At 39.6% G+C, this 22,434-nt stretch overlaps 1 protein-coding gene across 1 annotated transcript in view; it reads left to right on the forward strand.

Annotated features, from left to right (window-relative positions):
• NLK (nemo like kinase) overlaps window positions 1-22,434 on the forward strand; it is a 217,275-nt gene that overhangs the window by 162,974 nt on the left and 31,867 nt on the right. The window contains exons 5-6 of the mRNA XM_075594349.1: window positions 1,574-1,659; window positions 6,046-6,255. Of these exons, the coding sequence (XP_075450464.1) occupies window positions 1,574-1,659; window positions 6,046-6,255 (296 nt within the window). The remainder of the gene's footprint in view (window positions 1-1,573; window positions 1,660-6,045; window positions 6,256-22,434) is intronic.

The following is a 22,434-nucleotide window of genomic DNA, read 5'->3' on the forward strand; positions in this document are numbered from 1 at the left end:
GCGTCATTTGACGTCATGTCTCCATGGCAACGGGTGTAATTTGACGCCGTGTTGCCATGGAGACGCGTGACTGAAGCTGGGTAAGTAAGTTTACTGTGGCCTCGCGCTCTCAGCGCGGGGCCTCTGTAACCGCTGTGCCCCCCCCAGAAAAGTCTTATGCCCCCCCACCCCAGAAAAGTCTTGTGCCCCCCTGACCTATGTAATGCATCGTTAAATCCCTGTGTTAACTGTAAGGGGGCTCTGTGGATAGGAGTTGTTAGAGGGAACACCTCTTTTCATGAGCACCAATAATAATAAGTTTATTTATATAGCACTTTTTTCCCAATGGGACTCAAAGCACTTCAGTTACAAAAGGGTAAAAGAAAAAAAGATGAAGGTTGTAAAAGAGACCAGACACAAGAAAAGATACAATACAAGATGGGACGGTATTGTAGCTATTAGGTGCCAGACAGGTTGTGGTTCATTAATTAAATGCCTGGGTAAAGAGGTAGGTCTTGAGCCTGTTTGTATACATTTCCAGAGACGGGGCCTCTCGAACTATACGAGGCAGACAGTTCCAGATAATGGGAGCAGTGTGGCTAAAAGCTCGTTCCCCAAAGAAAGTTAATTAGATTCTGGGAACTGTTAGTCCTTCAACTGTAGATCGTCCATTATAGTAATGCAAGGGCTCGTTATGGCGGAAAACAGCACTTAACACTGTATTGGTGAGCTTTGAAGATACTTGCAGCATTTAACGATGCATTCAATTACGTTAGTCTTGTTAAGTCAATAACGGAGCTTTGTGGATCTGGGCCTTAGCTTGGAGTACTACACCACGGGTCTATATACTTAGAATTCAGACCATATCTCACCTAGTCATCCACAGTTCATTGTACTGTATCATTGTTTGTCTAATCTCCAAAGGCATTGGTGCTCAGTGCCTCTAAAATGTAAGTTTGCCTTAACTATATGGAAATAACATGTGGAGGCTTTCCAGAAGCAAAGATTTTGAGTGCATAGATAGGAGTTTCTATTACTTATGGTAGCCCTCTATGGAACAATCACTTTGTATTCACACTTTCTCTTTAGCACAATGCAAAGCTAGAAAGTCTACAGGGGTGTTACAAAGACAGTGTAGGACAAAACTGCAAAACATTTCACAGTCACATACTACTGGATCATAAAAAGAATGAGAAATAATTGCCACTTAAACAGAAATTCCTGTGTGCCACGTATTGTTGCACGTTCATAGTATAGTGTAACACTTTATAGCAATGCTCACCAAAAACAGAGACTTATTTGAGGCTTCTCAATCCTTTCTCTGCGGAAAGATCCTGCATTCCAAGACAGGTGTTCTTTCTACCACGCACTTGACACATTCACTTTAAGAGATTTATCCCAACTGGTAGTTAGAGTAGTTTATCGTTAAGCCCTGGGACTTTTCTGCCTCTGTCACTCAAGGGGTTAAGCAAGGTTCATGGTTTGTTAGAGTTCTAAAAAAAAAATTGAAATATATTATGATGATGATGATGATGAATGCATGCACTACTGTATGTTTGAAATTAACTTTTTCATTTATCTCGTTAATGTTAAGGTCTGAAGTATTTGCATTCAGCTGGCATTCTACATCGAGACATTAAACCAGGGAATCTGCTTGTGAACAGCAACTGCGTTCTTAAGGTAGTCTTTGCCTTAAACAACCCACCATTTGTCAAGTGGTAAATGTAAAATATCAGTGTAAAATATATTGACTTGTGTATTTTGTCTCCTGCTAAAATTGGTTGAAGAAAAAATAGAAGAAATAGATTAGCAGTATTTTATAAAGTTTATTGAAATGCACTCTTAAGCACAGAACGGGACATTTGGTGCCGTTTGGTAAGAGGTTATAATGAATGGCAGAAGTTTACTTTTCAAACCTCCATAATTCTTCATTTTGCTACAGAAGTATTTAGATAGATAATCTATTTTTTTTAAACAATGTTATAAAATGGTAGTGTATTAATTATGTGGGTTTGTATATATCTATTTATTTATACAGTGTCCACCGTGTACAGGGCGCTTTTCGAGAGAACCTACATTACAGGGAATTGCAATACAATAAGTGCAACAAATAAAATCAGACAATAGGAAAGGAAATACCTGCCCTGGATTGCTGGATAAGGAATAAGTGCAATAGATGTCAGTGCTTGGCCACAATGGTTGATAGGAGCGACTGTGGACAGTAGTCATGTGAGTGTAGGCTACGGCAATGCTTCATTTATGAGGGGAGTTTTAAGGTTTGATTTAAAGGTTGTGAAAAGGTGCTTGGCATATACGGAGTGTGAGGGAGTTCGACATGTAAGGGGCAAATGTTTAAGGCAAGAGCAGTAAAGGGGTGGAGAGGAGACCGTTCTGAGCAGAGCACAGAAGACAAGTATAACGAGAGTTCAAAGTTTATACAGTATGTAGGGATTAACAGATGAGGGGAGAGCTTTGAAGGTATTGAGGAGAATTTGGTAGGTGATCCAAAACTTGATGGGAAGCCATGAAAGGGATTTAAGGATGCTATTAGCAGGGACTAGGGTTGGGAAATAACAACATTTTCACTACGATAACAATATTAAGTAATGTATCTCAATACTTTTTTTTAAAGAAGTCGGAAAATGTTCTAGTAAATCTAAATAAAATGTGTTCTCAAAAGAAATCCATTTTCTTTAGATTTACTAGAACAAAGGACCCTTCATTCCTTTCATGTCTGCACTTCACCTTTTCTCACCTACACTGCTCCCAACACCCTAACATCACCCTCATCCCATCACTCTTACCATGAGATACTCCCTCCATTTAAAAACACATTTCATTTATAAAATGTGAAAAATATAGTAACACAGATTTTTTGACAATTAAGACTTGTTAAAAATTAAAACAGATTGTAACATTTTCATAAAGCGTGAGGGAGATGTTCAGGCAATGGAAGCAGTGTAGGGGAGAAATGGTGAAGTGCAAGCATAGCAGTTGGTTAAGGGTCCCAGGGGAGGAGCGAGGAAGGGATTAGATGCCCCAGGGGGAGGATGGGGAACGCGTTAAGTGTCCCAGGTGGAAGGTGGGGTGATGGAGAACTTAACAAAAGGAAAGGGAGGAGAGAAGTTCCTACCTTTCCCTGCTGAAGCCCGCTGCTATCAAATGCTCTCTCTCCCCGTGCTGCCCGAAGCTCCTCCCCTCCATCTGAGTCTGCATTCAGTGGCAGCTTCAAAGATGCACTTCTGACTACCTGCACCCCATAATATCACGATAATAAGTAATGTCCTATATTGGCACTCTGGGAGATTGTTATTGCGATATTACTGAATACCGGTATATTGCTCAACTCTAGAAAGAACTATTTTTGGAGAAAGTGAAATTATTCTAGCAGCAGAGTTATGGATAGATTGCCAAGGAGAAAGTTGTGAGGCAGGGAGCCTTTTAGCAGAATATTACTATAATCCAGACGGGAGATGATAAATTCATGCATTACAGTTTAAGCAGTACTGTAGATTGAGAGAGGAAAGGGCGGATCATGGCAATGTTAGGGAGGAGGAAGCAACAAATGTTAACCATGGTGTGAGTGTGAATCGAGGAGGAAAGGGAGGAGTCAAATGTCACCTAGGCAAAAGGATAGTTGGAGGTGTCATTTACGGTGATTAAAAAGGGGGATATAGGAGGAAATATGAGGAACTCTGTTTTAGACATATTAAGTTATTAAGGCGGCGGAGCTCAATTCATGAGGATATAGCCAGGAGACATTCAGAGATTTGGGACTAGATTGCAGGTATGAGATATATATGCTTAACTGCATAGAGATGAGGCTAACGCCAAAGAAGTTGATGAGATCACTACGTGATAGTATGTAGCGAGAGAAATGGAGGTCCCAAAACAGAGCCCTGAGGTACACCAGCAGAACAGAAGGAAAGAAGACATGTTGGCAACAGAACCAAAAATGAGCGATGGGACCGGTATGATCAGAACCAGAATAGAGCTTGGTTACGGATATCAAAATCATGTAGAATTTGGAGAAGTGATTAACTGCATCGAAGGCAGCAGAGAGATATAGTAAGATAAGTAAGGAAAAATAACCTTGGGATTTTGCTTCATGGAGATTATTGTCTACTTCATTAAGGGCAGTCTCCGTTGAGTGAGCTGTACAACAGTCAGATTACAGAGGGACCAGTACGGCATGGGAATTAAGAAAGTTGATCATACGGGAGAACACGACATTATAGCTGGCAGGAGGGATGCACATGGTAATTACTAAAGCACGTAGGGTCTGATATCCGAACATGTAAAATGATAGAGTAACAAAGCACACAGATAACTACAGATGTCAAGTCGTTTGCTACTGGACGAGCCTGTGACACATTGCAGAGGCATGCATTGATGGTCCCTATGGCCGTGATAATAGATTAAAACCACTCTGAATATTTGCTTGATTGATCTTAATGTGACATCCTAAATAATAAGTGTATTAATAAAAAAAAACAGTGGTGGAGCAGTGGCATGAGCACATAAAGTAATTACTTAATTCTTCAATAATTCATTTATTGATAATAAATCCTTCAATGCAAAATGAGTATAATAAAACTTAATAAACGTTTGACCCAGAACCCTGGGGTCCTTGGATTTAGAGGACATTAATGGGGCATAAAGAGAGGATGTCTTTACAGAATAACAATTAGATCTGAAAGATGCAAGATGTAGGAAACGCCACTTTTTATTGAAACAGTGGAAGTAGAAGTGACAAGTCCCCAAAAGTATTCCTTCTTAGGGTTCTGGAAAAATATCATGCTAGCAATGCCAAGAAAAAAAAACCAATCCATCTAGATCTGCTTTTACCATAGCTCTATAAATAGAAGGTATGATGGTTACATGAACCTTTGCTTTGTGTGCCATGTTTGCATTTATTTTTTTCTGGTGTTTGCTTTCAAATATATAGCTTAAGTAAGAACAAAGGTATTTCATGTTGTTTATCAAGACCCTTTGATGCCAGTTTTTAAAGCCATAGTGCTGGCACTGGTACCTTACTGCTGAACCTTTGTCATCCCTAATATGAAAATGTAAAGATCTGATGTTCCTGGACCATTTAAACATTAGATATTTTAAAAATGATATATATTTGTGTTTCGAAAATAGGATGTTTGTTCTTAAATTAAGCTATATAATAGTGTAAGTGGCAAATTCGTGTCTGGTCATAATGGTGGGAAAAGTTTTACACATGCATTCACCTCTTTATGAAGGCTTAAATTAGCCTTCATAAATTAAATATGAAACATAAAATCTACCTTGCCTACAATCTCCTCAAAATGTATTTTTCTTTCTCTCCATTAAATAGAACTTGGAGGAAAGACCAGTGCACATCATTTTTTCCCCTTCTGAGTGTAGAATTATTATTTTTGCAAATAGTCACCAAGGAAGCCTAAGCATTGATATGTATGCCATTTTATGGAGTCTCTGACAACTTTACAAACCTTCCTCCTGGAACCTTTGCATCATGCGTCATAGGGAAGTTTAAAAAATCCCTTCTGGTCACTCTACTTCATAGATTCTTAAGCCTGTGCTCCTGCTCCAGTTACTGCATTGGTAGAATGAATCAGGATGTGAAGGAGATTTAAAGTAGAAATCCAGACAAATGTATTACTGTATTATCTTTTTATTTTAAGTATTTCACCTGACAGGTTCCTTGGAGCAGAACCACGCTACTTTCAGGCCCCGAGATGCTTGGTTTTCAGTGCGGTCATTCAACAGGATGACGTTGCAGCTGTTGGGACGCAATTTGTCGGCCATTGTGTGAGGGGGAAAAGGAATAGCGGGGTCCACAAGGCAATAAAAAAAACATGGTTTAGCTCCTGGCGCCATAGCCCCAATTAAAATACTGTATAATAAAAACCGGGATTGCTGCTTTTAGAGGCACCATAAATATTTCACTAAATATAATGTATGACTTTTCTGTTTCTCTGGAATTTTGCTATGGTCATTCTGTGTGGCATATTGTAATGTAGGATATTAATAGAAGTATATAATTTTTAATTATAACTGTCTGTTTTCTGTTTTCAGATTTGTGATTTTGGTTTGGCAAGGGTTGAAGAACTTGACGAATCTCGTCATATGACTCAGGAAGTTGTCACTCAGTATTATCGGGCTCCAGAAATCTTAATGGGGAGTCGTCATTACACCAATGCTATAGACATCTGGTCTGTAGGATGCATCTTTGCAGAGCTGCTTGGGCGAAGAATATTGTTTCAGGCACAAAGTCCAATTCAACAGGTAACATTGAGTTTGCAGTATTATGAAACTATGAAAAGGCACCCCAACAATAAGGGAATAGTTCTGTTTTCATAGTAAAGGTGCAGCATCATTATACTGATTCCCGCCAGCTTATGTATATCGGGCCTTCAGGTTAAGCTTGTCAAGCCCTGCCAGTCGTTAAGTCAACCCCAAAGAGGGATCTTTGGCAAATCATATGCACATGCGCCTTACATACCAATAGTAGTGTAGGTGGGTGTTCACTATGCCTGTATTCTACTTAATAAATCAACAATCCCCCTCAAAACATAGTTTAGTTTTTTTCCTGAGAAAGACTGGGGTTCCTGTGGAGCAGACTAAATTGGACTTTTATTTTGCCAGACAAAATACTAATAGAAAAAAAGAGTATGCACCAAGATATCACCGAAGTTCAAAGATACATTAAGGGGCCCATTGTAGTAGCCTTCATTAAAAAAAAATCGCTGGCACGGTCACACAGCCAGTTTTTTCAGTGTATTTATCATGGTATGCAGGAAATCCAGTAGGTGGGAAAAAAAGGAGCACATCCATATAATATGGACATGATAAGCCACTGTAGCAGTTAATGACCACCTATAAAAAAAATCACGCATCCGAAAAATACACCACAATTCAAGAAATACACAAGCACCTATACACCACAACAATAAAAGAACTAAAAAGCCTAATGGGACACATGAATAAAATATATCTATCACCAAAACAGCAAAATAATTAACATTGTTATTCCTAAACATAAAAATACAATTAAATAAACGCCTTTCCAACCAATTCAAGAAATAAAAGTACAAGCCAACAAAACAATTAATTAATTTAAACAGCTAAGCAACCCTAAAATGTACTAAAAATGAGTCAACCAAATTCCAAACAATTTAATCAAAACAATAAACAGAAATAGGAAAAAGAACAATCAATTCAAAACAAGCATTTGCCAAAAAATGCATTGTCTGTCACTGTATTTATCTGGACCATAAAGGGGCACAGATTAATACATTAGCAGTCAATGGGCAATGAAAAACATACAAATAAATAAATACAATCTCAAAACCTTGAAGAAGACTTTTACATACATGCAATATTTATCTTCCCTGTAGAAGTCTTCCCCCTCCGAATCCCGGCGTATCAGGAAGCTCTCGACCCACGACGTCATCCACTGCAATTTGACTCCATCTTCCTTGAAGAACAGAATCAGGTACCAAAATCTTTCTTTCATCTTCTTTCTCCTATCTTCATCTGTCATTATTTTCTTCTTTTCTTTAATCTTCTATCTTCGTTCTTTCAATCCAAAACCCCATGGTAAATCCAAAACAGATGTTGCCACATTGAGGAGATCTTCTGCTAAAATGAGATGTACAGGCCTTATATAGGGCTTTTGACATCACATTTTAGGGTCAGATGGTACAGCTCCACTCTGATTGGACGCTGTACCATGTGCCCGGCTTTTTTTTTTTTTTAATCGATGTGACGTTATCTCCAAGGGAGGTACGTCACATCCTTAAAACCACATGTCTATATCACATGGTATTACAGCCAATGGGATTGAAGACAATCCCAATGGCTCCTATACCATGTGATATGTTCCATTGGTTAAAAAGGATGTGACTTCACTTTATGGGATGATGTCACATCCTTTTTAGAATGGAACATACCACATGGACCAGGAGCCAATGGAAAAAAAAAAGCCGGTCACATGATACAGCGTCCAATCGGATTGAAGCTGTACCATCTGACCCTAAAATGTGACATCGCTGGCCCTATATAAGGCCTGTACATCTCCTTTTAGTGGAAAATCTCGCCGTGGCAACATCCGTTTTGGATTTACCATGGGGTTTTGGATTGAAAGAAAGAAAATAGAAGACTAAAGAAAATAAGAAAATAATGACAGATGAAGATGAAGGGAGAAGGAAGAAAGAAGATTTTGGTACCTGATCAAGGTGGATGGAGACGGATTGCGGGTGATGAAGTCGCGGGTCAAGAGCTTCCTGATACGCCGGGATTCGGAGGGTGAAGACTTCTAAAGGTAAGATAAATATTGAATGTATGTAAATGTCTATTTTCAGTTTTTTTATTGTTTTTATTTATTTTAATGTTTTTCATTGCCCATTGATTGCTAATGTATTAATATGTGCCCCTTTAGGGTACAGATAAATACAGTGACAGGCACAGCATTTTTTGGCAAATGCTTGTTTTGTATTGATTGGTATTTTTTCTGTTAATTGTTTTTATTAAATTGTTTGGAATTTGGATGGCTTGTTTTTAGTACATTTGTGGATTGGCTAGTGGTTTTATTTCTTGATTTGTTTTGTTGGTTAGGTGTTTCTTTAATTGTATTCTATTATTTTGGTATAATATAATTTTTAGTCTTTAGCGGTTTTGGTGTTAGTATATTTATTGATGTGTAGTTGAGGTTTTTTAGTTCTATTATTGTTGTGGTGTTTAGGTGCTTGTTTATTTCTTTAATTGCTGTGCTTGATTTAATAGGTTGACCATTGACTGCTATAGTGACTTATCATGCCCATATTATATGGGTATGATGTACCACTGTGTCAATCAATGGGTAGAGAGTGGGTTTAGTGGCCCTTGGGTTGGTGTCCTTGTGGTTAGGTCTCCTGGGTGGGTAGTGGGGGAGGTTGGGTAAACCCCTTAATTTCTATAGCGATTATTAATCGCTAAGGGGTTAGGGGCCATTAGATTGTATTTTTTCATATACTATTGCTGGCAATAGAGGACATGGACTTGAAATATGCTGACGAAGACGCCCTTCATGATAGCAGAGGTAAGTAGAAAGTTTTATTTACTTGTTTATGCTGGTTTGCTAATCTTTGCTTTTCGAATGGGCAAATGAGCTATTATCCATATCTGGATAATAGTAATTTTGCAAACAAAGAAAAGTAATCCCTATAATGCGTGCACTCAACCTCTAAAGTAGAAATCTGTTTTTCCTAAAAGAGATGGAAATCCATCTCCACTAATATATAATTTTATTAATTTGCACAAAAATATTTAAAACCTAATTCAACAAATAGCGTATCAAAATAATCCTGTATATAAACACAGATAGATGAAGTTCCTGAAGGGAATGAAACACGCGTCGGGTGATGATGACATCACTGTCATCTATTTTGTAGCGTGACTGCGACGAAGGTTGCAAGTCAATTTGCCACGCGATACTTTGTATCTTTTAGCTAGCTAAAAAGATGTGGACCAACAAGGAATCCACTAGCAGCTAGAATTTTGCTCAAACGCACCCTATAAGACAATATTAAGGGTGGTTTATATATAAGGATCACGGGGAGCGGCTATGAGAGACATTTGAAGGGCGGACAAGGTATATTAAATCTTATTTAGCCGTGAAGTCACAGCTCCCTAAACCACCCCATACATAGTATACACATATATATGTACACCTCAACCCCCTTATAACGCTGTGCTTGGGGTCCAAAGAATCACATCGCGCTATAAGCTGATCGCGTTAGAAATAATGTACAATTGTATGCATTGTACAATAAAGTATTTAAGATACCAATAATCGTGTCGTAAAGTATTTATAAATATGAAAATTGGGAGCCATGCTTGTATCGCGCTATAAGCGGATCTGCGTTGTAACGGATCGCGTTATAGCAGTGTTGAGGTGTATTGGCATTTGATGTTAGCCGCACCACACACTGCGATTGGATGGGCAAACCGAACATCTTTAAAGCCATAACAGCACAATATATGTATATATATATGTTTTGATACAAATCCATTGGATATAGTTTGTCTATAGGGAAATTTAAAGGTCTTACTAAGTAACGACATCAACAAGCTCTACCTGACGCTTTGTATGTACATTTAACACTACATGTGCAACGGCTTATCAGGAATATTCTGAGTGAGATGTTGGAATTATATGAGTACTTACCTTAGTGAGTTATATGCGTTGAATTGATGCAACTATTGTTATCAAACAAGATACAAAAGTAATAAATATCGCGTTTTGACCCTATATTAATAGGGATCAGTACAGGCCATTATCATATGCTCAGCATTATCACCAGGGATACATGGTTAAATATATGTTAGAATTTACACGTATCAAATCTTAAACACAAACACTGTGTGGATGTACACGATTACTATACACACTTAATACCTACTTATTTTAATGTACCTCACTTTAGTTAAAACTACCCACACTAATCACTTAACCATCTTCCCTTGCTATAGGAGCACACTTGTTTCTTTAAGCATATGATGACTAGTTACTTTTGACCTGAAGAGGCAAATCTTTATCAATCTATCTGTGTTTATATACAGGATTATTTTGATACGCTATTTGTTGAATTAGGTTTTAAATATTTTTGTGCAAATTAATAAAATTATATATTAGTGGAGATGGATTTCCATCTCTTTTAGGAAAAACAGAGTTCTACTTTAGAGGTTGAGTGCACGCATTATAGGGATTACTTTTCTTTGTTTGCTATCAGTCCTTTTATCCCAGCATGCACCAGTTATACAATCTACATTCTAGCTGAGCAGTAGTTGTTCTTTTTGTTTAATAATAGTAATTTTGCCCATTACTGTACTGTATGTGTTGAAGGGGGTTGTTGGGGGTAAAGGAGGTGGGTGTTAGTGTTGTGTTTTTGAATGTTTATTGTGGGTAGTGAGGATGGGTGAAGTTGGTATTTGACCCTTGGTGGGTGTTTATACCTACCGGGTGGGTAGCGGGAGGGGTTAACCCCTTCATTACCTTAGCGATATTAACCGCAAAGGTAATAAAGGGGATAACTCCACCCGCAACCGCCCCGCAAGGCCTAAACACCCACCAAGGGCCAAATACCACCTTCACCCACCCCTGCTACCCACAATAAGCATGGCATTGGTCGTTACCCCATTCATTGACTTCGCGGTCAGCCGCTAAGGTAATGAAGTTGCCTGTAAATGCATTTTTATTGCATGGGATTCATGCCGCGGGCATCCGGGGCTAATATTAATGGGTATCAGCTCCAGAGACTCCTGACATCAATCCAATGCAGGAAAAAAGTATTTTTTTCCCCTAAGTCCTTCTCAGTAGCTTCTCCCAAGCCTCACGCCAACTTGTGTTTTGGGAGAAAATCGCCATTCTAGAGCCGCGATTCGCCTCGATAAGCTAATCGAGGCTACTAGAATTGCACGAGTTTCGAAACCTGCCGATAAGGGGCTTATCACCTCTCACCGGCAATGTGTTTTGGACGGCAGCAAAAAATGGCGATTCCGACCTTTACCGCCCACTTATCAAGGCTTTCTGAATAGCAGGGGGCATTTGGGCCGAAAAGGCCTCGATAAGTGGGTTATCGAGATTTATAGAATAGGCCCCTAAATGTCTAATAGTACAGTGTAAAATCAATAGCAAATACAAAGTTAAATATGAGGGGAAAGTATTTAGAGTGAATGGTAGTCCTATACCACTAAGAATAGTGATACTGTACATTAAATGTAAAATATCCCAGTGTAACAAATAATAGAACCAATAATAAATAAAGAGTACGAAACCCCCTAAAGAATAAGAAACTGGAAAATAAAAACACTGCACGAAAAACCCCACAGAATTCGAGGGCACCAGAAAAAGATCACAGAATAAAACTGCGTGACTTGAATAAAATACACAATAAATAAGGTAACAATGTGTATTTGTTTAACATTCTTATTTTAAAAAGCCACACTTTAAAATAGGACACCAGTTAAAATCCCTTTGAAAAGGATAACATCATGATTTTGTACATACAGTACTGATAGAAGAGAGGGTGACAGGTTTAATCCTTTATGCAAAAAAAGTGGCAGCTTTTTAGATTTTTAAGTTAAAAGACCCTGTCCCCCAGTGGTTTTAACAATGAGACTGATATTGTTTCTTTTAGTAAAGATTAATATATTGGCATACATTCTTTACAAATGTTTTACGTCTTTTTCCGAATCAATATGTCACTATATTTTTTTCTAGTAGTTATTGATTTGATTTTAAGACCAATATATAAATAGGAGCCTTATTTATACATGCAATTTTTATAATATTTCTACACTTAGTGATTTTGACTTTGGTGTTTTTATTTTAAATGTGTGGTTTCTTTATAAGAATTTTAACAAAATGTTTAATTTTTTTGTGGATTTTATATTTATTCTGTGATCTTTTTCTAGTGTCCTCACAAATCGCGTTTTGTTTTTTTTTTTACTTTTTAATGTTGGGGAATATATATATATTTTTTATGAAAACTTTTTTTTTTTTAATTTGCTTTGATTAGTGTATATGAAAGTAAGGTTTTAAGTATTTTGATCATTTATTATCTATATTTACACCTCAACCAATGAAGTGCTTATAAAAAAAAATGATTGCCATCGGGGTTGCCAGTGGAAAGCCACAATGTCATCTCCCACTCATTTCTTTTTCTACTGCCTGATAGAGGCGAGGCTGACACCAAACCCTATACTGTCATTTACTGGCAATGAGGGGGAGGAGGAACCCCTGGAGTCAGCAGCAGCAACCCCCTATTCCTCCCAGAAATAAATAATCAAGAGGCACGGACGTTACCTGAGGGAGTGGCTGAGTGAGTAAAGACACTGGCTGGCACTGAGAGTTTGAAGCAGGGGAACCTGGTTCAATTCCCGGTGTCGGCTCCTTGTGACCTTGGGCAAGTCACTTTATCTCCCTGTGCCTCAGGCACCAAAAAGATAGATTGTAAACTCCACGGGGCAGGGACCTGTGCCTGCAAAATGTCTCTGTAAAGCACTACGTATAACTAGCAGCGCTATACAAAAACATGCTATTATTATTATTATTATATACCTTTAACCCGTTGAGTCACGTGATCGATATGTCACTAATGAAAGAACAGAGCGGAAGGAGTCATCCATCTGTTCCTGGTCAGAGCACATTAGACCTGATCTCCCCTAGTTAAACTAGCAGGGTTTTTTGATGTAGCTACTATGTCACTGCACACCTGGTCACTGAAAGTGTTAATATATACACTGTAAAAACTGTATGTCAAATGAGAAACCAACTTAATTAGATTTGCATAACCTCCTCCTGGGTGTTAGACACACTTTGTTCTCATTCACCTACAATATCAAAGTATTTTAGTATTTGTTCTATGACTGTGATACCTTATGCATTTGTTGGGAATTCAAAATATGAAGCTTTGAGATGAGATCAAAGATTACACACGGCATTTGTACGATTTCTCAATTACTTTTGATCTTTAACTCATTAGTCTGCTCAGAAACATTTTATAAATAGTGAAAGGTGTCTTAACTCATCAGCGGAAAGCTTCATTATTACCATGATCCTTCCTCAGATAATATAAATGATTTTTTAGGTGAAGGTGTAACAATATTTACAAACCAGTCAAAATGAGACCTGGTCAGAAGACAATGTTTATTAACATAAAGAGCAAAGTAAGCAAGAAAAAGAGAAAAGGCTGCCAAATAAATAGTTCTTCTTGATCATCTAATAAAGTAGATAAAATCATTGGAAATGTTTTGTTGTGTGTTCAAACTGGTGAAACCGAAGACTGTATTTTTACCATCAGCCCATCCTAATTGTGTTTGCATTGTCGTGAGCAGAACGGAGGGTGGGTATGTATTTGTGAATGAGGGCTGATATGCAAGGGGGGGGCAGTGTCGTTCAGACCTTTGTATGTCATTAATAGGGCTTTAAATTAAATTCTAGAGGCTCTGGGAAGCCAGTGTAGGGATATGCGTAGTGGAGCGGTGAGTGAGGTGGATAAGTCTAGCAGCACCATTTTGGATGGATTGGAGTTGGGAGATGTGGGCAAGGGGAATGCCAGCTAGGAGAAAGTTACTGAAATCGAGGCGTGACATGATGAGAGTGAGTGGATTAGGATTTTAGTTGCATCATTAGTGAGAAAAGGGTGTATCGTGGCAATATTTTGGTGGTGGCTGTGCACTTTAACCGAGGCTGTGCTGAAAAGGCGACGTAATACAGCAGGCATAAGCTTATAGGGGTCCATGTTAAAATGGACAACACGCAAGAGGTGTGTGCTCATTTGTATGTCATTACCCAGAATCCCTGGTTGCAGTGGAAGCATGGTTTGCGAAGTTATAATTGGGAAAGACTGGGTTGCAGACCTGTCTGAGACGTGCAAATGCACCACAAGTGGTATTTTTATTTGCTGTACATTTTCAGTTCAAATCTTTTTCGTTCTTAAGTGCTTTTAAACATTCCTTTAAACTCATGAAATTGTTTAAGATTTCTTTACCCTCTGTCCATATTGTAAACAGATCATCAATGTATCTGTAATATTTGTAAGGTTTGTGGAGACGTGGTGAGGAATCTCCGTTCAAGATTTGCCATAAAAAGATTGAATTATTGTGGTGCCATCATGGTGCCCATTGCAGTCCCCATTAGTTGTAGGCACATTTCTTTTTTGAAGCTGAATTAGTTGTGTGTGAGGATGTATTCTATCAGTTTGGTAATTACATCAGCGCTATATTTCTGACCCAGGGGAACTTTTGCAAGGAATTGCAAGCATGCCTCAGTGCCATCCTTGGGGGGGGAGGGGGGGATTTACTGTACAGGGAGTCTACATCCATGGTAACTAGGAGTGTGTTGGACGGAAGTTGTTTACTGGATCTGCGAGCTGGGCAGTTGGCAGCCCCTGACCCTCCCCTCTCCCGGTGGGGCAGGATGAAAACTGCATACGAGGGCAGGGAACTGTATTGGGCCCCCTTCTACGCAGCTAAGGGGGGAGGTGTATAGAGAGAGGGCCTCATGAGGCAGTGTTTAACAGAAAGCAGTAATTTTTTTGTGGCTGTATGCACACTTGACTAACCACTAGAATGATCATGTTTGGAATTTGCCTATAAAGTACATTTCTGCAAAACATTCAATCTAAACAATTAAGTGCCCAGTTCTTTCCTACACATATATACAATGGTGTTTAGTGGACATTTGAAATGGCAGAAAGCCAAACTCCTACAAGAAATGGTCATCATGAGTGCATTTCATTTTTTAATATGATTTGGCTGCTTCTCAAAAAAAAAAAATGTCTAGCAAAATTAGCTGTCGCTTCTCAATGCAGCTTCTATTTTATTCTGTGCTCTATTTTACAAACAAATATATTTAGATATGTAATCTTTGTGACCTCTGAGTTTTTTCTTAATTAGTGACCAGGTAAAATATATATATTTTTTTAAAATGTGAAAGTCTATATTTTTAACTATATAAGAACTAGAAACTATGGGACTTTGCAGTTATTAAAGGGTTAAACTCTGGCAAAGCCCTTAAACATTTTTGTGTGACTGTGTGCAGAATCCCAGCCCACTTACGTGTAGGTAAAAATACTATTACTATAGTATGGCTTATATTTTCTTTCATTTACAAACGCGCCTTATGATTAATGTAATTTATAATATGACAGTCATATTTAATAAAATGTTAAAACTATTTTATTTAACATTAATGTACTTTCTGCTTACTGATATGTCTTGGTGACATCTAAATGTGTTCCTCCATTTATTTATTTATTTTTAAGAGAAGAATATGCTTTTTTATAAAACTAGAGCAGCTTTTCTTTGGTCCGTGATCTGCCAAACCATGAATGGGCTTACTGTGATCCAAAATCACATGGTCTTGTTTGGGATTTGTCAACTTGGGGGTGTAAGATTAATGTCTGTACAAAGTAGTTCTGAGCATTATAGATGGACCTTTGTTTTTTGGGTTTACAAATGTTGTTGTCTTTAGATAAAATCTTTCCCTACTGGAAGTGCAGAAAACATTAGGTTTTTCTGAAACTTCACATTATTTTTGTTGCTTTCACAAACTGTAATACGGTGTTATTTATCTGTGTGCATGCACATTCCTCCCTTCCTATGAAATGCCTAGTAGGAATGCAGGAATTTACTGTCACAGCAGTGAGTTCAAAGTAACCAGCTCAGAATAATATTCGGTATTGGCCAGATAGCTAAGGCATTTGATGTGTAAACAAACTTTAATGGCAAAGAGGTAATGTCAGCAACATGAGTTATCATTTGCAGTGTTTAATAAAAGTAGCTGCATGTTTTTGTACCAAGCTGCTGTTTTCTTAGTATTTAATAATTAAAAGGAAATACCAAAACTGTTATAGTAGTGTACATTTACAGCTGATTGGAAAGAAAAATTCTCAAAAGAAGTTTAGATTGCGTGTATTGGTTTTTGTTGCATATACCTTGAATCATTTTTCAAAGCTTATGATATAATATTTTGAAAGCAAATGACGCCGGTCCATGTTTACATCACATTGTGAACGGTTATTGACAATTGCCTTGTCTGAGGCATCTAGTCGCCTCATTGTTAATAACTCTTTACTAACAAACGTAAGGTCCTAGTCAATATACTGTGAGGCTGTCCTTGTTTAAGGAACGTACAAAGTATTAGGGTGTTTTTCAAAGTCTATTAGCTGGAGCAAGAAATGCACCAGTTTTGTACCTGGCAGATTTTGGCAAATATCCTCATAAGTACCTCAAATACTGTGCCTAAAGTCTTCTTTTCTTTTATGCCCTCATGGCAGCCACAATTGAGTGCAAATCCTTCTTTCAGCTGGGGGTAGGACAAAAATATTCTGTACAGATATAAACCAAGTCACAACCTTCCTGCTTCATTTTTACAGTAGGAGTCTACCTTCATGTAGACTTTTTAAAAACGTGTTATGGTATCTTGGTACAGGGGCTCTAGGGCTCGTGAAGTTGTGTCAGTCGCACATCTTGTGATCACTAAGACCCCTGAGGAAACGGTCATAGCGAAACACATTGGGTGATGACTGCGACGCAGCAGAGACCGGAAGCCACAACCACAGAAGTAGTCACAGAACGTACAGCCAACGAGACGCAATCACCGGGGATACTGCAGACAACTTCACATGGTCTATGGAGTCTGCATTTCTGGCATATTTTAACTTATGTTTTGTGAGTGCTTTTTCATTTAATCGTAAACATATTACACTATATTGTGTTATTATTCATATTCTATAAATACCTGAACGATTGGGAAAAGTAAGACTTGGATGATTTGATGAAGAACTAGATTTTCTTTGAACACGTGAGTGCATTACCTACCTGGGGATTATTAGTGAACACTGAATTTGGATTACTGCACCATTATTTGCGTCTCTCTTCAATTCTTTCACCTCTACATAGTTGCGTGTCTCATCGACAAGAAATTCTGAGACAAACTCACGGGACAGCTTTCAGAGAGCATGAGCACCAAAGGAATGATAAAAAAGTGAAATATTATCTTTCCATTCAATTTTTTACAATGTTTTCACTTTTAATAGTCAAAACTTATATGATACAGGGTTGCGTCTTTAAATTTGTTCACTACATCAGTGATGCGGGATAATGTCCTCAGTGGTGCCCTTTTTCTGCACAGAAGAATGAGTAGCATTTCCCTTCTGTTTAAGTTACAGTCAACATGTTTCCTGAGCCCAAATCTGAGGCCAAAGGGAACATCAAACCCTTTAGCCTAAGAAAGTAACTGCTAAGCTAAATCATGTCAGTTGGGTAGTATGTAAACTGAAGCTCCCTTCTGGTTCTATTAAAAAGAATGTACAGTGGTTGTATCAATAAGACGGGAGTAGAAGAAACTAATGCATGGATCTGAATTTTAATCTTGAATAAGAACTATGAAAGCATGGAAGCCATTCAAAATCAGGTGTGTCAAGTCTTCTAAGAGGTCTAGGTCTCAAACCTCGTTAGACTTGGATTGGGATCCAGCACCCAGCGCCTCTCACCAGACAGGAGGAATGGTCAAATTCCCTGGAAAGTTCCTTAGAAGAGTATGAAGAAGGGGAGGCATTAGAAGTAGTAGGTTCTTTCAAAGTGAGGGCAATAGTTGCATTAATTAAAAATATGTCTCTAACCTTGAATATTGAAAAATACTAAAGAGGAACTCTGCATCCTAGAATATGGCCTTTATTGGATCACGTACAAAAGTGTGTTGTTTTCCAGTCCACCAATTAATTAAAAAATTGATGAACGGGCATCTTCAGAAAAAAACTCCCTGATTGCACAGAAGTTTAAAAGAATGTATCCTTTTTTTCAGAAGACGTTCAATTCTTGGGGAATTTTCCAAATGTTGACACAGTAGTGTCAAAGATGGCAAAAAATTACAATTCTGTTTAGATGACACTAAGGGGCCCATGCACAAAGGGTTCATAAAAAAAATTGCCGGGCCATTTAAATCGCAGTTTTGTGAGCGTTGCTATCACGGTATTCAAAAAGGGTCGATTACCTGTAATAGCAAAATTCACAAAACAGGCGAGTAGCCAGCGGCGTGAAGATCGCCTCTCTGAAAAGGCCTTACCCAGCATTTCCTTTCTGCTGCAGAGATTGCTGCTCAGAGAGAGTCACCTCTCCCTGCGCAAATCTCGCCCGAAATTTGTTTTTTCATTTAAAATGTATTACAGGCATACCCCGCTTTAAGTACACTCACTTTAAGTACACTCACGAGTAAGTACATATCGCCCAATAGGCAAACGGCAGCTCACGCATGCGCCTGTCAGCACTTCCTGAACAGCAATACCAGCTCCCTACCTGTACTGAAGCTGTGCGCAAGCAGGGAGACTATAGAGCCTGTTACACATGTGTTATTTACATCAGTTATGCATGTATATAACGATTGCAGTACAGTACATGCATCGATAAGTGGGGAAAAGGTAGTGCTTCACTTTAAGTACATTTTTGCTTTACATACATGCTCCGGTCCCATTGCGTACGTTAATGCGGGGTATGCCTGTACTAGTGTAGATGAGAGGGGGGTCTCCGGAGCAGAACCGCGTTGATTTCACCCCGTTATGGGGTGCCGGTATCTCCTATTCATTTTATTCCCACGGTCACGTTAGGCGGGACATTTAAATGCATAGGAGATACCGGCACACCATAATGGAGCCTGTAACTCAGGAAGCAGTGGGTCCCCGAGACTGAAATCAATGCGGTTCAGCTCAGGAGACCCCCTGCTCCCGCACACCAATAATAAAAATTAAATTAAAGCGGCTTCATTACCTTAGCGGATAGCCGCTTAGGCAATGAAGGGGTTAAGGCACAATAGCAGCTTTGAGGGCAGAGGGGGTGAGTGAAGCGGGTACTTGGCCCTTCACTCACCCCCTCTGTCGCCAATAAACATTACAATATGTATGAAACACCAATACACAACCCACCCACCCCCTGTGCCCCCACATAAAACCAGATTTTATATTTTTATACACAGGATTGATACCATAGCCCGGCAGGGGTGTCCGTGGGCCTCCAGGTGGTCCCTGCGGGTATCCGGGGCCCTAACGGTTGACTGGGGGTCCTCGGGTGGTCCCCGCGTGTGTCCGTGGTCCCCGCAGGTGTCGGAATCCCCGGTTGGTCCCCGCAGGTGTCTGGGGGTCCCCGCGGGTGTCCGTGGGCCTCCAGGTGGTCCCTGCGGGTGTCTGGGGGTCCCCAGGTGGTCCCGATGGGTGTCTGGGGGTCCTCGGGTGGTCCCTGCGAGTGTCTGGGGGGCCCTGGGTGGTCCCCATGGGTGTCTGGGGGTCCTCGGATGGTCCCTGCGAGTGTCCGTGGGCCTCCAGGTTGTCCCCATGGGTATCCGGTGGGTGTCTAGGGGCCCTCGTGTGGTCCCCACGGTTGTCTGGGGGCCCTCGGGTGGTCTCCGTGGGGGTCTTGAAGGTGGTCCCTGAAAAAATTAAATTTGGAATACATTTAAATAAATACCCCCCCAATACATACAGTACAGTAATGGGCCAAATAACTATTTTCCAGATATGGATAATAGCTTAATTGCCATTATTAAATAAAACAGTAGCCAGGCAGCAGAAATAAAGTAAATAAACCTTTCTTCTTAACCCTGCCATCATGAAGGGCGTCCTCGTCAGCATAAATGCTGCAGGGCTATGTCCTCCGTTCAATCCGGTGTCCCGTCTCGCCGCTTATCGGCAGGTTCTCACCATTTTCAAGCCAACTTTTCCTGGCGTGAGGATTTTGTGAGAAACTTGCCATTCTAGAGCCGCGATAGGCCTCGATAACCTAATCGCGGCTACTAAAATTGCCCGAGTTTCTGAACATGCCGATAAGTGGCATGAGTTCTTTTAAACGCTGACATTTTGGGCGATTAAAGAATGACCACTTATCGGCGCTTACAGAATCGGAGTATGCATTTTGGACGATAAGTGCTCTATAAGTGGCTTATGAACGCTTATAGAATAAGCCCCTAAGGCTTTTAAAGGTTCCAGGTAGAAAAGAGTACAAGTAGGTTTAAAGAATCAATATTGTACAGTTGCCACTACCATTAGGCTAGGAAGTGCAATGGCATGTATTTCTGGATCTATGTATCTATCTGGTCTAAGAACTTGGAAGAGGGACGCAAGGAAAGAGTGGCTAGGCAATTACAATGGTGTGTTAGATGTATTGTGTAATGCTTCAATATAAGTAATTAAATCACTAGCATGATCGACTAGTTCTTGAGTAGTGGCAAGAAGAACCTTGTGACTGAAGACTGAAGTCAGGAGATGCATCAGCCAAACATAAGTTGGTTTCACTATCATTTTAAAGGAGAATTCGTTTTTGGAGAAGCACTAGATGCGATTACCTCAAATATAAGGAGCCAATTTCCAGCCAAAAGATAGGAAGAAAAGAATAGAATGATTTGTCAGAGCATCTAGGACCTCATTTTAAGAGTGTTCCTATAGGAGGCAGGCTGGCAGTGTCCCACGGTGGTTACATCCAAATAACCTCAGACATGTGGGCTCTACAAATTCTTATGCAAGAATACCATTTGGAATTTTTAATCTGCTCTCATTCCATTCAATAAATTTCCCAAGATCAAGAATCACAGGGAATCTAACAAATGAAAGAGCCATATGGAGTACAGTTCAGGACCTGGCGGTTAAAAACATTTAATTTTGGTACCAGAAGGCCAAAGAAAAAAAGGAATCTATTTAGTTGTTTTTTTTTAGTGCAAAGTCCATGGTAGTTCATAGCAGCATCTTGCTTATTTTATGGTAGCAGAACAAGTAGTACATCAAGCTTGAACCACACTGAACCTTAAAGCATTATAATATTTTCAACATTGGAATAGTGCACAGGTACTGAACTATTTGTCATATATTCATATTTTTATTTATTTGAAGTGAAACTTCTTTGCTGGCACTTTGAAGGGTTTTCATGGGAAAAAAATCCTTGCGTTGTAACGAAAAACTGTACCGTGAGTGACATCACGGTGATAATAGGCGCGCGCCATCGCGCATGCACAACAAAACACTATGCCTGGTCTCGCCGCACATGCGCAGTGGCGGCCGGGATCGGTGCACATGCGCAGTGGTGGCCGGGCTCGGTGCACATGCAAACCGGCGGCCGGGCTCGCTGGATATGCGCAATGGCGACCTGACTCACCGTACATGCGCACCAGCCGCCAACTTGGCGCACCGCTACTGCGCAGGAGCAATAACAACCCAGCTTGGGAGATAGAGGCACACACACATACACAGAGGCGCACATACTCAGAGGCGCACACAGGCAGGCATGCACACAGATGCGCACGCACACAGACATGCATGCACACAGAGACGCGCACAAGGACGCACACGCACAGAGACCGTTAGTATCACTGTATAAGTGCAAATAGTTGAAACAGAGGTGTATGCAGAGCATTCGAGTCGAACTTCTTTGCGTTTTGTCACTGACATTGTGTTTTGAATTTTAATTAAAAATATCAACATCACAAATACAATATCTGTGACAAAACAGTGACCAAAGACGTTTCACTTAAAATGTGCATGCTCAGCACACACAACTTTTTTAGCTGAGACTTGGGATTGTTCTAATGATTTTTGCTGAGACTACCCTTATAATTTGTGCATACAGCTACTGCACGCCTTCCGTAACTGTAATCAGATTCATGCAAGGCCCTCTTATAGTGAAGAGATAACAACCATATAATGAATACAAAAAGTGTCCCTTATAGAGTAAGTAAGCAACTATTGTATGTATGGATGTATATCTTTCTTTTGGTGCCCCAATCGCCATGAAATATAAAGCGATACTGGATCTCAAAGTAGTAAACCAGTTCTTAAAGATTGAAGTATTTCAAAATGAAGTACCGAAGACCGGTCTTTACTGCTACAGAGATTGCAAGCGTAGACATGAAGGCTACTTATCAGCATATTCGGATACATC

This window comes from Ascaphus truei, chromosome 3, assembly GCF_040206685.1.
Source record: "Ascaphus truei isolate aAscTru1 chromosome 3, aAscTru1.hap1, whole genome shotgun sequence".
In the NCBI taxonomy this organism is placed as follows: Eukaryota; Metazoa; Chordata; class Amphibia; order Anura; family Ascaphidae; genus Ascaphus; species Ascaphus truei.